The 16,027-nt window shown below is 40.8% G+C and overlaps 1 protein-coding gene across 2 annotated transcripts in view; it reads right to left on the bottom strand.

The window, feature by feature from the left end:
* The window catches only part of TRUB1 (TruB pseudouridine synthase family member 1), a 31,884-nt gene that overhangs the window by 5,319 nt on the left and 10,538 nt on the right, over nucleotides 1–16,027 (bottom strand). For both annotated transcript variants that reach the window (XM_080403381.1, XM_080403380.1), the window contains exon 4: nucleotides 5,290–5,371. In XM_080403381.1, coding sequence (XP_080259507.1) covers nucleotides 5,290–5,371 — 82 coding nt within the window. The remainder of the gene's footprint in view (nucleotides 1–5,289; nucleotides 5,372–16,027) is intronic.

Raw genomic sequence — 16,027 nt, 5'->3', positions numbered from 1 at the left:
GAGATGACATTCTTCCCTAGTTTGTTTAGAGAATACAAACATAAGGTCTGTAATCACAATGCACTTCAGTGCATTTCTACTGTCTAGGACTTGACTAGTCCTGCTTCTCCTATGTTATATTCAATTAGCATCACCCTGCTAAGTCAACAGCATCTTGGAACATAAACCAAGCAAATTTATTTACTGAGACTTCGTTAGGTTTTGGAACAGACCTTTACTTGCAAACCTTACAAAACAGATGTACTTCATGCTGTAAGTAAAAACCAGATTCCTTTCCACAGCACCTTTGGAAGATGGCAATGTGGTGCCTCACTTTTGCAAAGCACAAAGGCCTCAGCAGCTGTCTCAAGAAGTGTCATTAACAGCAAGGTTGCAAGGCACAAAAGTCAGTCAGGGATGCTGAGAGAGACCAACGTACATCCGAATACAGGGTAGGAACAACAAAATCAATTGTATACTAAGTCTGGATCTTCTTCTGAAGAGCTTCTTACATGGCTATTTCAATCTTCCATTTGTATTATCCTAGTTTAGCAATGTATCACAACAAAACTACATGGCAGAAATTTAGCATGACCCAGCTCTATGCCAGTGATCTTGTCAGCCTTCTTGTGAACCCCAGGTTGCTTCAGGCTAGAATTCAGTATTTGAGATCTAAGCATAAGTGTCACTTGGGGTTCTCCTTCAATTTTCATCCCGTGAACTGCATTCATGGCTAGGGCATTTAATGAGACACCCAAGTTCAGTTCCCGCTCTGATCTCATATTCCCGATTGAGAGGTTACATCTAGCCTCTGAGGAAATCACTCATGCTACAGGCAATCTCTACCTCAGGGAAAAAAAAAATAAATTCCCCATGTGAGGAATGACGTATTAAGCCATTAACAAACAAAGTTGTGTGGTATGTTATCAAAGTAAATATTTACAGATGAGTTTGCTAAGATCTAGAATAAATCATAATTGTCTTCTGCGATACACTGTGGCACAATCTCTGAAAACCTAAACCCACATGCTTTTCTATTTATTTTTTTTCAGCATGCACTCCCTTTGTGTTAATAGACTGTACTGGATTCTCACCCTCTTCTAGAACAACACACAAGCTGGTGGAGCTTTCACCCAGCTCTCAGTCATAAAGAATGCTATATTAATCTCATTGCAAACAGTTTTACTATGTCTAAACTGTGTATTTGTCCCAGACATCAGTTTGGACCCATGTCTCTACAGGGCTCTGTGAATCAGCTCCTTCACCACCTTTCAGCTCCCACAGTCATTACATCCACAGCGTAGGCAGGGGGGAATGCAGTCCTGCTGTCCAAGAGAACCGTTTCCCTTCAGGCCGTTGGCCCATGTGTCTCCCCCACGCAGCTAGGGACTTAGGGTTTAGCATGTCAACAGCTTGTCTGGTCAGCAAGTTTAGGCAGCATTTACACTCAACTCCCCATCAAGCATGAAATGTGAACATACCCGTAAAGGCCAATTAGTGCAAACAGTCCCAAAACTTTCCCCATTTGACTTCTCCACTCCCTGAGAATAAGGGATTGAGACACTTTTCTGCAGGACACATCCATCACTGCCCTTGCTACCAAGAGTTTGCATCCTCACTGCATATACCAAATATCCTCATCTGCTGTATTGCAGACCATGAGTTGTTGCTAGAAGCTGGACTCAAACTGCAGCTCTGTGTCCTTCCACAGAGGGGTATGGAGGCTGCCACCCTGTTTAGCAATGATTTCAGCGAGGATTGTCGAGGTTTGGCCCACAGGATAATTGCATCCAGTCCACAGGAATAATGGAAAGCCTTAGCTTATAACAAAATGATTGTGCCTGCTCTGCAAATACACTACTTGGAATACATTCAACACTGTTTTCTAAATTCCCTCCCAAGCCATTGGACTGACAGTGTGGTTATATGACTTCTGCACAGGCTATGCATCTTCCAGTGGACCATTCCCTATGATTCCATCAGCATCCCAAAGTACCCAAAACTTCTGGTCTCCAGTGCTTCTAAAAACATTTAGTATAAGCCTACTGGCCTCTAAAATAAGAATTTTAAAGAACTTCTGTGCTTCTGATCACTGGTGACTGCTGATCGAGTTTCCTGCTATCATAATAAAGGAAGTTAAATGAAATTACCAAACCAAAAGGTGCCACTTGTGCCACAACCTCAAAAAGCCTCCACTGAAAGGTGATACTGCCCTGCGCTTGTTAACAAAGTACACCAAAACAGAACACAAGGATTATCCATGACAGTCCAACACAACTACTGCAGATGACCTTGACTCAAACTGGCCCAGCATAAATTACTTGCGAACAGACAAGCAGACTGCTGAAAGGACTACTTTTTTTCTAAATTATTCAAGTAGCTCTATTAAACATGTATTTCAGCATAATCAACACAGACCTTCAGAAAATCCCTGAGAATTTTGTTCTCCATGTCTGGACACAGTCTGTAGGCAGCTGGGAGGAAATGTGTTTCAGAATGCACATTCCTGTGCATAGTTACAAACGTTAAAAAAAAAAAAATGCTACGAATATTAATGTGCTCAAAAGAGCATCAAAGGAATGCTAAACACTATCGGCCCCTCAAGTCAGCATCTGACAGCCTGGGAGCAGTACGAGACCATAACCTAATTTCATGTGGAAATGCAAACTTGTTGTCTGGCAAGAAACCAAAAACTGTGAGAAGTTCAGGGGGGGTTAACCCCAAAGAGCTCTCTTCAGCACATCCTTTCATTGTCACTAACTGTAATACACAACAGTTTGCTTTCCAAATTGCTGTCTAGGGACACTTTGAGGACTGAAACATAACATTTTCTTATAGTTAATATAGCAGACAACTTTCTGCAGGAACTTCCCTCTTGTAGTCCAGTGGAATCACTCAAGAAGAGTTTTATATATCTTGTAAGCTGCTTCAGTACCCTTTCTCTGCACTAAGGCCCAGTCCTGGATGCTGCTGGCACTGCAGGACTGATATTCCCTAGCAGATGCTGTTTCTCCTAGGATGCTTGTAGGTGTTAAAGGATAGCTGAAATTCAGCTCAAATACCTGGTTTGTCTGTTCTTGGAGCACCAATTAGGGTCAGGCATTAGGGATGGTGGGCCACACAGAGAATTCTGCAGAAAACCAAGCTGCTTTGGGGAAGACACTGGAAAAGATGGGAAGTATCTGCTTTATTAGAAAGGGAGGAAGGAAGGAAATGCAAAACACATAGGTAGCACAGAGAAGAAAAAGGAGTATGCACGTTTTCTCTTTCTTGTTTCTGAAGAATTCAAATTAACACCAACATGGAAACCAAATGAGACCAATTCCACAATCACTTCTTTCAGCCATAGCTTCAGCAAAAGGAAAGTTTGTCCAGCACCCAAAACCGCACTGCCCCACCAATGCCAATATCACTCTTTATGAGACCACATGATGAACTGGATCATGCAACTGATCTCAGTTTAAAAAGACAAGCAACTCAAAAAAACGGGAAATTTTTAATGCAAATCAGTTCCCCAAGCACACAGTCTAACAGAAAGCTCAACAACTGTAACAGAGGAGGTGGTGAAGAGGTGGGAACTACTGTAAGGAGAGCTGCCAGTGAAAGAAGCGCACATGAAAACAACATTATTCTGTCTGCAGTAAACAATACAAAATAAAAAAGCAAAACTAGTGTTTCAAGAAACAGATTTATTTTATTTTTACTTTAATTTTAATAATTGACCATGGGAGTTGCATCTACTTGTTTAGCCTGGAAAAAGGAGGCTCGGGGGGACCTTATTGCTCTCTACAACTACCTGAAAGGAGGCTGTAAACAGGTGGGGGTAGGTCTCTTCCCTCAGGTAACAAGCGATAGGACAAGAGGAAACTGCCTCAAGTTGCCCCAGAGGAGGTATAGATTGAATATTAGTTAAAATTTCTTCACTGAAAGGGTGGTCCAGCATTGGAACAGGCTGCCCAGGTAAGTGGCAGAATCACCACCCCTGGAAGTGTTTAAAAAACGTATATGTGATGCTTAGGAACACGGTTTAGTGATGGACCTGCCAGTCCTGGGTTAACAGTTGGACCTGATGATCTTAAAGGTCTTTTCCAACCTAAGTGATTCCACGATTCTACTGAAAATGGTAATTCACAGTTTATATAGGAGCAAGTATCTACCATGAATACTACTCAGTCCAGCAGAGCTACAACCTTCCACTTTCTGAGAGGCATACACAAAAAACAAGTGTTGTCTCTAGCCACCATGAAGTGCTGGCCATATTAACACCATGTGGATGCTCAGTCCTTCAAATGCTGAGAGAGAGACTTAGAACTCAATCCTGAAGCAGAAGCAAATGATGCAACATCTCCTAGTAAATAATACTACTTAGAATGATCCGTCAAGTTAATGTGGACAAGAAACTCATGCTTGCCTGCCTCATGCAGAAAGAAAAACTCAATAAGAAAGGAGATAGGGGGCGAAAGGTGGAATCCAGGGTGCCTTTTCCATCATGCTATATTAAAAAAATATAATTTACTTCATGTATTTATTACCAGGTACCACAAACAGTGTGGGAGCTGTAGAGTTGCTAAGCAACCAGTTACCTACTGGGTTTTTTGTTGATTTTGTTTGGTGGTGGGGTTTTTTTCCCCCAGGTTGTGAAAAAACTAATGACAAATACATTTGGTGTGTCTTTGGTTAGTTCTACATTGTTTCTAAGACGCCCTGGGTATTGTGTAATGTCCACTCCAACAAAGCCACAACCAGGATTAGTTCTGAAGCCTTAAACTCTGTGTGTTGGAAAAGTTCATCTACTAAAGTTGCTAGGACACAGACTGCAAGCAAGAGCAAGATTTGATAGGTGAATGTATGTAGAAAGTAGCTTACGCCATCATTTTATGCTGAGCGATCTGTAGTTAAAGGGACATCCCAGAGGAAAGATCTAAATATTTTTTTTGTCCACTGGCCTTAACGGTGTTACTAAAAGAGCACTCATGGGAGTATACACTGAAAAATGAAAATTTTACTGGACACAGTATGTCATTTGTCAGCCTGTCAAAGATTTCAAATAACACAGTCCTCCTCAATTCTATTTTCTCCCTCCTAATCTAATGCCTGGTTTATTTTTTTCCAACAGAAATGAACACTGGACATAATTGCATGAAGCTGGTCTGAATTATATGAGCAAAGAAGCTGGAGATGAAACAATCCTAGTTTGATTTCACATTTAAACTTAGTTCTCAGACCCCCAAACATCTTTTCCACTTTTCTATGATAGAGACCATTTATGCCTGCAAATTACATCAAGTATATAGATACATTTATGCTTACCATAAGGTTTTTCTTCAGTTACTTTTCCTGTAGCATCTAACGTATCAGTAGCTTTGCCCAATAGTCCAATAGCAGTGTATTTCTGAGAAGGAAAAAGAAAGATTAGTGAGTCAGGTTGTTTCTTTCAAGAAGGTTGTTTCTTTTTTCATTTTTTGTTTTTAAATAAAGACTGTGAGTACCAAGTACTTCAGATCAGGACAGGAAGAACGCTATCTGTATAGTCAATCCATCAACTTTGGGTAAGCAGCACTGAAGATGAAAAGACATCAAACTAAACAGAAAGTAAATCCTGCATTACGTGTGCTTATGATTTCAGTTTTAGAAACCCCTGGAGAAAGCAAAATGGACTCTAACTAATCTTTACTATAAATACATCAATACCAAAGTGTCTGTGGGGTGTCATACATCACTGTCAAAGCAAGGCACATACAGTACCTTTCACACCCAGTTTTTCTGTTCCTTCATAATTAAAAAAAAAAAAAAGACACAAAGTCCTTTACTTGTGAAAGTAAAACACTCACTTTCAAGGCAAAGCATTGCAACAGTTCTGCCACAAAATGGAGTGACACGCAATGGCCTAAATCAGGGGTCCTCAAACTACGGGCCAGATACGGCCCCCCAGAGTCCTCAATCCGGCCCCCGGTATTTACAGAACCCCCCGCCCCCACCCCCAGCGGGGGTTGTGGGGGGAACCAAGCAGCCGCAGATGACTGCCTGCCACTGCATCCGCACGCCGGCCCCCTGGTTAAAAAGTTTGAGGACCCCTGGCCTAAAGCTAGGGTTTTGAACATCTGGAATTCAGTAAGGACCTTGTGACCAGCACAAGGAGTGCAAGGCCACTGAGCGACATCTCTGCTCATCATGGGTTCTCTGAGTATTTCTGTTTCAGGTTTTTTCTCTAAATTGTTCAGTGTATGTGTCTGTAGCTTGCAGGAAGGAATTAACCTGTTCCCAGGCCAGTAGCTCTTGTCCTTACTGCACTTCACCTGATGTACTTCCATCCTAAATACTGCCAGGCTGCGAGTACAGGGCAGAACCTGCTGAAGCTGACAGGCTTCCCATGAACCAGCTGCCCCACGCCATTTCACAAGGCTGCCAACACATGAGGACTCATGCTGTAACATGTGTTTGGGTCAAGTTTGGAGATACCTTCAGGTATTAATATCTGTTGTTTGACCCACTATCCTATTCCATTCCATTTCTCTCAGCCATATACTAAATCCAGGGGCCTTCAAAGTAAAGCATTTACATAGCCTGGTAGACAAAAATCAAGGTGTTCCACAAGCCTAATTCCCAGTAAGGTTTCGATGAACTTACTCCCAGCTGAGCTAATATAAATTTGAACCAAGTTGTAAATGGATGTGTATTTTAGAAGCTGGTTGACCAAATTCTACTGGAACACATCCAAACAGGCACAAGCATTAACATTTTACTCTTTGATGCAATGCATCCTTTTTCATGTCCTTGCAAAGTACAAACAAGCTCAAGTAATAGTAGTGTAGGCATATAAATCACACCCACAAAATGGGACTACAAAGACATGCCTTGATTTTGTTCCATGTGACAACCTGCCACTTCAATGTTATTTCTTCAAGCAACTTCCATGAAATGGAAGCAGCAGGAATAGTCAGACAAAAGACAACGGAGTGCAGACTTCATAATAAAAATAACTGTATTCTTTGCTTACCGCATCTACTGGTTTTAGCTGGGACAGAGTTGATTTTTTTCATAACAGCTAGTACGGGGCTATGCTTTCGATTTGTGCTGGAAAAAGTGTTGATAACACAATGGTGTTCTCCTTACTGCTGAGCCAACACCTTTTCTCTCTTCACCCCACCCCACAAGTGAGTAGCCTGGGGGGCACGAAAAGTTGAGAGGGGACAGAGCCAGGACAGCTGACCCCAACTGACCAAAGGGATATTCCATACCATATGACTTCATGCTCAGCATATAAAGCTGGGGGAAGAAGGAGGGGACGTTCGGAGTGATGGCATTTGTCTTCCCAAATAACTGCTCAAGCATGATGGAGCCCTGCCTTCCTGGTGAGGGCTGAGCACCTGCCTGTCCATGGGAAGTGGGGAAGGAATTCCTTGTTTTGCTTTGCTTGCACGCATGGCTTTTGCTTTACCTATTAAACCATCTTTATCTCAACCCTTGAGTTTTACCTTTTTCCAATTCTCTACCCCATCCCACTGTGGGGGAATGAGCAAATGGCTGTGTAGTGTTTAGCTTCCTGCTGGGTAAAACCTCAACATTTCATTAAGGCTACTTTTTTCCTAAATACTGCAGATGTCTGAATCCCCTGATAACTCTGCAAAATTAGGCATTTGAAATTCAAATTCTTGAAGTTTACATACTTTAGGAATGCATGGAAAAAATGAAAGGAAGAATGGATGAAGGCTGCTCCACAACAAACATTTAAATAAACTTTAAAGTATGTTATCTGCTTTTAGGACCATAAAACCGCCTACTTTCTGAGACATTTAATGATCTAGTTCTTAACATTTAATAGCATAGCTAGGAAGAGACACTACTCAGCAGCTATTCTAGAGGTTAATAAAAACATGTGAACAGATCTTCATAATCCTAGCATGATGAATGATCTTAGCAGTTCAGTAAAACTCTGAATCTAAAAGTTGGAAACCTCACATACTGTCTTCAGATGTTTCCAAACCAACGTACTTACACTACTTGAGTCTGAATTACTCTCTTCCTCTTAATTCTGGTTTTGTCTAATTTGGCTATCTTGCTTCAGGCTGTCTGTTACAACAACATGTTATATTTGACCTACAAGCAACACAGAGATAATATCAACTGTTTATATGTAAACACAAACTGTATGACCAATACAATCCAAATCTCAACACTTGACTTCCCTTTAATTTCTGCAAAAAGGGCAAAAAATACCCATCCCATTTGTAAAAAGATGTTGTGGTTTAATCCCGGCTGGCGACTAAGCCCCACACAGCTACTCACTCACTCCTCCCACAGTGGGATGGGGGAGAGGATCAGAAGAGTAAAAGTGAGAAAACTTGTGAGTTGAGATAAAGACAGTTTCATAGGTAAAGCAAAAGCTATGCATGCCAGCAAAGCAAAGCAAGGAATTCATTCATCATTTCCCGTCAGCAGGCAGGTGTTCAGCCATCTCCAGGAGAGCAGGGCTCCATCACATGTTAACAGTTACTCAGGAAGACAAATGCCATAATGACACATGTCCGTCCTCCTTCTTCCTCCAGTTTATATATACTCAACATGACATCATATGGTACGGAATATCTCTTTGGCTAGTTGGGGTCAGCTGTCCTCGCTGTGTCCCCTCCCAATTTCTTGTTCCCCTCCAGCCTCTCACTGGCAGGGCCTGAGAAAATGAAAAGTCTTTGACTTACTTTATAAACACTACCTAGCAACAACCAAAAACATCAGTGTGTTATCAACACTGTTCTCACACCAAACCCAAAACACCAGCTACTAAGAAGAAAATTAACTCTGTCCCAGCTGAAACCAGGACAAAACAGCATCCTTAAAAATTAGTCACAAATGGCCAGTCCTTACCGATGCCTTTAAAGGTGCACAAAGACTCAAGCCAGCAATGCAATAATCCTCAAAAAAGGCTATAACAGGTCAGAAAATTATGAATTACAGTTGGTTTATGATCAGTCTCTGGAGTGCCCTTGGGTATCTACAATTATATAGCACAATTCTTACTAGCCACTTAATAGGGTTTACTTCCCCTTTGTTAGTGTGCAGGACCTGGAGCTTGTAGAAGATAACATGAGAATGCAGACTTAACTTATTGTTCCTCTCACTTTGCGTCAAAATTCAGCATTAGCTCTCTTTAGACTCTAACTCACACTGCCCTCGGAAGCACACAATGGATTCTGAGTCATTTAGTAAGTCTTTGGTGACCTTTTCTCACCTGTGTTGGCAATCATTTATTTCTTCCAGTTTTATGAAGTATATCTAGGGGCATTCTTCCTCAAATGACAAATCACTGCAGGAACACAGACAGCAATTGCTCACAACCACACTGCCTTCAACCCACTCAATGTGAAACAAAAAAAGCAAGGTAGTAGGTGTTACAGGCAGTGGAAAATCCTTCCAAGTGCAGACCATGACAGAAAACATCCTTGTATCAGCAGCTCGTCAGACAACACTCTGCCAATCAGTAGCCCCTATGTCCTTGCCCCCTACTCATCTCAAAAGACCAGAAGCCAAACTATTTAAAGATTAAAATCAGCATCTATCTCAGCTTTCCTATGGGATTCTACAACATGCAAGTGTAGTGCATTACAAGTTAAGATCAAGCATTCCCAGTCACAACTTGCAAGCACTGTAGCAAGCAATAATTCCAACTTCTAATGGTGGTTTGCATGGTCCCAAAACAGAGCCTCACAACTGTACAACAGGGCAACAACCCTGAGGGCATACAGACCTTCCCAAAGCTATCCCGCATTAGGGAATGGCTACTACACCTCTCAGCTGTCTAGAAGACCATTTTCTGGATATTATGGCAACTGAAACAAAAGGGAGCAAAGTGATCAGAAGCCCTCAAGTATAAGCAACTCTTTCATTCATATTAGTGAAGAGACAGCCTTAAGAAGATACTTCACAGTGACAAGCCACTGTACTCTGTCAACGATAACATGAAGACTGTCACACAGACTGGGGGATGCAGTGGATGCGACCTCAACAAGACCAGACAGACAGTGAAGTGCTTTGGCAGTCATACGTTTGCTACCATACCCATGACCAGAAAGAAACATGCCATAAAGGCCAGGGCCGGCAAAAGAACAGGATTACAGGAGCACATAAGAAACAAATTCCAAACCCTCTAATAAATCTGACACATCTTGAGAAAAGGAATTTTGTTTTGGAGTCACAACCACAGGGCACAGCCAAAATTCTCACAGATAGTAAACCATATAATATGTACAATAAAGTTTTAGTAAGAGAATAGCTATCATTTGGCTTTTTTAATTCATACACAATTTCAGAGAAATCTTTCTACTAACGCAGAATGGAAAGTGTATCCATAAAAAGAGAAAGAAGCACGCAAGACTTTATCAGCATACATATTTAACAGTGAAAGGAGGAAGAGGAGGATAAGGAAGAAGAATCCCCTCCTGTCAGAGGGGCTGCACAGCCAGCATAGCTATTAGCTGCACAACCCAGCCCGGGGGGGGCTCCTGCAGGCTGAAGCCCCTGGGCTGACTGCCAGGCATGTCTGTCCCACTTGTCAGTGCAAATGCCAGACAGACCATGGAACAGAGCTTCTCAGTTCTAACTGTTAATATATCAAAGTTTTATTTGGAAAGATGCCAGAGACTTGAAATCTTAAATTATAACATGTTTTAAAAGCTTTTTCAAACACAGAGAAGCAACACTTTGGAAGAGCTAGACAGAAACACAAGTAATTATGAAATAAGGTCACTAGTAGCTGTCAGGAAGATTTTAAGATGGCTTCCACTGCAAGAATATCCCAGGCAAGCAAGCTCTCTGGAAGAGGCAGTTCAGAAGAGTTCATCCAAGGATGACCTATTTTCTAATCACAGCAGCAACTGAACACAGAAGTGTAAAAGGAAAATAAATAAATAAAGGCTACAGTCCCCTGTGCAAGAGACTGAAAGCTGGGAAAGAGAAGCCCTATTCAATAGGAACAGAAAGTCAATTTATGTAAACTGGTGTCTGTGCGTGGCTGACAAGTTTGAGGGAAATAAAACAAAACAAACAAACAAAAAAACCCAAACAAAAAACAAGTGCTTTAGAGAACCTGAAGGAAATCAGAGCAAGCGCACAGCAGGCAAGCACTGATCAGAATTAGTGTTCCTGTGGCAGACCCATCCAGTCTGCAAGCCTGGTGCGAGCACTTACATTTTTGCAGACTTAGGCCGCTGAGACAGTGAAGAGGCCTTATACCCTCAGTTCTACAGTGACATTCAGTTTGTGTCTAATGATTTCTAAAGCACAACTAAGGTGCTCTGGATTTAATATTTACATAACTTGTATTTGCTGTTTATATAACATTAGCAGCTACCAGTGGTTTCCAGCATGCTAATCATTCACCAAACCAGAGGAGTACATGGGGTAGACAAATAAGCTGGAAAAAAACCCGAGGGTTGCCATAGTTTCAATTATTTTCCAAAACAAAGCACTCTCACTAAGCAGATTCCAATATATTAAAAGCACAGAGCCCTAATCTCTTAAAAGCAGGTTGCACAGAGGCAAAATAAAGACTGCAGGATGAGGGAGGAGGTCCGTATTTTACAACAGAGCAAATTCAAAATTATCAAACACCAAACATGTCCTCTTAATACACACAAACATTACAACTTCTCTACCATTCATTTTTTTCCCCTAAAAGAAAAAGCTGACGTTGTGCTAAGCCTGCACATAATTTTATTTACTGCTAGATGCTGTAATTGTACTGTCATTGCTGAAAAACTATCTGATCTTTACTCTTGGGCTAAACAGGATTTTCTGACCTCTTATGTCAGCTTATTAAAAAAGTTCAAATATACGGGCTGACTAGCTTTTCAATGTGAGGGACTTGAAGCACCTGTGATAGGGTAATCCACAAAAGATACTTTACCTGGAGTTCCGAGAAGCTTTAAGGTAGTAGCTAAAAACTGTTACAAGTTTAAATTTTTGTGTTAAGAGAGAAAGAAAGGGGGTGGAAGGGGGAACAATCCCAACAGAAACACTGGTTCATCCGACATAGCACTGTGGCCACATATCACTTATAAATACAATTCAGGCTCACAATATCCAAGACAGGACGCAGGTTAATGTCCAGAAGTGGCTGCCTGTAGCCCAGTCTCTTCACGTAAACCTTCCTGGCACATGCTCTCTGTGGAAACCTATCCCGCTCACCAGTATGTTCCAGTTTAGCTCTTAAATTACATCTTCAACTTTAGTACCCGTTTCCTCATTCTGTCTTCTAGGACCTACACCACAGATTATACAAAATAAACAAAGATGACCTTCAGCTCCTATCTGAGAAACAGGTTTAAGGAAATTCATAATTCTCTGCCCAGAACTATAACACAGTCCTTCCAGAGGGGTAAGATTTTATCGGTACATGCAAATTCACAGATAAAACTGAATCCATGAAAGCCTTTAGGTGAATTCAAAGACATTGCTAAGGCCAAGATGCAGTAAAGTCTAAAAGGCGGTGCTAAGAGCACCTCCAAACCACCAGAAAGGAACACTACAGAAAACAATGGAGAATGGGTAGTTTAAATCTGTTAACATTTTTTTAATATGATCTTTATTAAAAAAAAAGAAAAAAGCCTTGCCATGCTGCAGTCTTGATTTTATTTTAATGAATGCAACCAAGAACTGTACGCACACACAACTTTAGAACAGTCAAGTGGAAAGAAGGAGACACTGACCTCATGAATGGAAGAACAGAAAAATGACACTAGAGCATGCTCCTTAAGTACTTGGCATTTTTGGAGGAAGGAGCTTCTGCAGCACAATAGGGGCAGTCTCCTCAAGATTTTCACCAGTTTAAAAGAAGTGTGAATATTAATAGAGCATGAAGCTGAGCTATTAATAGATTAGGCCTCTGGAGTGAGCATAAAAGAGACTCGAGCAACACACAGCACGTTAAGCCAGCTTACTAACGGTACCACTGCAGGAAAGTGTTATCTGTACTATTTAACAGCTTCTTCCTCTACAACTTTGTTTTGGGGATAATGGGCAGGGCAGGAAGGAGTAGATACTCAAATCAGCGTATGATTTGTTATCAAAAAAGCAGGTTAAAAAATGTATCATGTTTTGCAGTAACAGGTAATTAAAGACGTCCATAGTGTGTAACATGTAAGGGCATGTTTTATCCAACTAACACTTCCTGATTCCTGCATCCTCCACTGTGCAGGCTTAACATTCCCTCAGTGCATCTTGTTTCATACAGACACCAAGTTTTGATAACAACTTATACACATCCTCAAAACACAACAAAACCAGCATCATTCATGCATTTCCCAGACTTCATTTCATATATGCATTTTCCTTGTGACAAAGTAAGGAAGACAACTATCCTGTTATAAACTGACATTGATTTCTATCTAATATCTGGAGGCATTCAAGCAACAAGATTTGTTGTCAGTAATGCAAAATAATACACACAGGATAGAAACCAATCCTAAGTTTGCGTAAACAGCAATGGGTCTCTGAACCAACCTCCTCTGCTCTGGAGAGATGTCATGGAATTATAACAGAAAGCTCTGGTTCTGCAAAAACTTTCTCGAGTGCTCTGCTCTGGAGAGATGTCATGGAATTATAACAGAAAGCTCTGGTTCTGCAAAAACTTTCTTGAGTGTCAGTACTGGTTAAAAAAAAAGCAAACTATTATAGCAGTACTTGGATATAGCTGTTAAAGACTACAGACATAAAGTAGGACAAGTTTTATTAATAGACGTCTTTGCACTGTATTATGCAAACATACAAGGAAGTATTCCTTGAATGTTTGCACAATAATGTAATAAATAGGATGTAAGAGAAATGTCAAGACCTCTCTGTCCTGTATCTGTATTTCAGGAACGTAATACACCTCACCTAAAGCACAAAATGGTAATTCAATGGGTGAAATTAAGCAAACACTACCTGTCAGGAAGAATTCACCTAGCCAGTCTACAAGGGCTGGAACACATTCATCTGCCCGTGGGTTAACATCTCTCATAAAACAATCACTCCATCTCCAATCTGCCAGTCCTGTTCCTCAAGGGAAACCTATAAAACACCTTTCAAAACAAGCCTGGGAACTAAAATTCATAACTCCGCTGGGTTCAGAAAAAAACCATGGGCTCAATAAAGATATTGGATTTATGGCATGCTATAACATTACCTCACACTAACCCCTTCACATGCCACAACATATAATCTACCAGGCTCTTTCTTTCCCCTAGGAGATAACCTTATCATCTCCTTTCCTCTCCTGCCTCCCTTGTAAGGAAACAATAATTTCTTTGGGCTTGAACAGAGGCAAAGTAATGACATTTTGTGTAGCTATAATCCACTTTGCTTAAATGTGCAGGTCCCATACTGCACTCTCTTTATGCTACCTCTCCCATTTCTATAGAAAAAGAAACTCAGTCAGACCCTTGGTTATTGTGGATCGGATACTGTAAACAAAGAGGTGTGAGAATGCAAAAGGGCATGAACCAGAGTGAAAAATTAGAAGGTGTTGCAGATGAAAAATGTCCTAGGGAAAGAGCTAAAGAGCAAACAAACCACTTCTACTTGGATTCCTCCAAGACAAATATAGACAGTTGGATACAATACTGTAATTTGGAAGCAAAAGCCCAACTAAACCCACAGATGAACACAAGCAAAATGGGACCTGAAGAATCATCAGGCAAGCAGTAACAGTCTCCCTTGCCTTGTGACTGGGAGCTTGGCTGATCAGTTGTGAACAAAAGCTTTCTATCCCACACAGAAAATAAATTGTTTTCTTACTCTATTTTATTAACGTGGGTGATAAAATGTAGCCCATCTGTGTGGAACAGTCTTGGGGTCTTAACTGTAACTGCCTTCCCACACAGAATTGTTGGTGTGCCACACACACAAGCATTAACTACTTTTTCTTTCAGAAATGGTCTAACAGATACCTACCTCACTAAACTCTAAACAAATCTCAAATACACTTAAAGTCCATGGCTTCTATTTTACATCTGAGAAAGGGCTTGCACTTCCAAATGCCTCATTTTGATACTGTATCAATCAGTCTAATAAGAAATATTACCACTACCCACAAATCTTGCCCCTCCAAGACAATGTTAAAAATACCAAAATATGAAAAAGAAAATAGAACGCATCTCTATGATACAAAACCTACTGTAAAGGTAGTTTTGGTTTCACCAGCTCCAAAAGAAAGCAAGATGAAACAAAGAACTCAGCCAGCTGATACTATATAGAGAATTTTTAAAGATTAAAAGTAAGAATGTACACCACTAAGACAATCCTTCAAAAGGAAAGTCAACTCAATTTTCTTGCAGTCATGACTCAAATATACGAACTGGAGCACAAATGGCTTTTGAAATGCTTAAAAAAAACCCAAACAAAAAAAACCACGAAAAAACACAGCAAGACTCTTTAGAAAGAAATTAGGATTTCCAAAGAAATAGCACTTGCACCATCATGGTGTGCATGTTAATGTGCAACCACACAAATGCTGGCAGAAGAATAGAGAACTCAGAGATGCCGAGTTCTTATAAGCCTCCTGAAAACAGGCAGATAGAGGAAATAAATATATTGCAGCTTCCACTATGAAAAAGGCTTCAGAGGGAGCCTCCAGTGTATTACTGGGTACCAAAGAGTCCACGTGGGGCTCTGGTGTCTAACGAGCTGTTAACAAACGAAGTCACAAGAAAAGGCTTCATTAGTTCTGCTCCTTATAGAACTACTAGATGTGCTTTTTAATGCATTAATTCATGGAACTCATCGCCAAAAGATGGAAGCCAAGGACTTACTTTAAAAAAAACACCAATTAATGGAGAAAGCGAGCAAGCTTTATGTTTGAGAAGCCACGGATACAAATTGAAGCCTAACTTTTAGGACAGCAAGATAATCACAGGAGGTAAACCTTCTTTATGGACATTTTGTTCGGCAGCATCTGCTGCCAACCCTCCAGAGAAACAATTTTGCAACATACAAACTCTAATCCCAGAATCACACTGCAAGTAATTTACATATCTCTCAGAAATTCTCTTATGTAATTTGAATGAATTCCTGCTCA

This window comes from Falco punctatus, assembly GCF_963210335.1.
Source record: "Falco punctatus genome assembly, chromosome: 9".
Lineage (NCBI taxonomy): Eukaryota > Metazoa > Chordata > Aves > Falconiformes > Falconidae > Falco > Falco punctatus.
The sequence above is the reverse complement of the archived record's forward strand: the minus strand, read 5'-3'. Positions and strand labels throughout refer to the sequence as shown.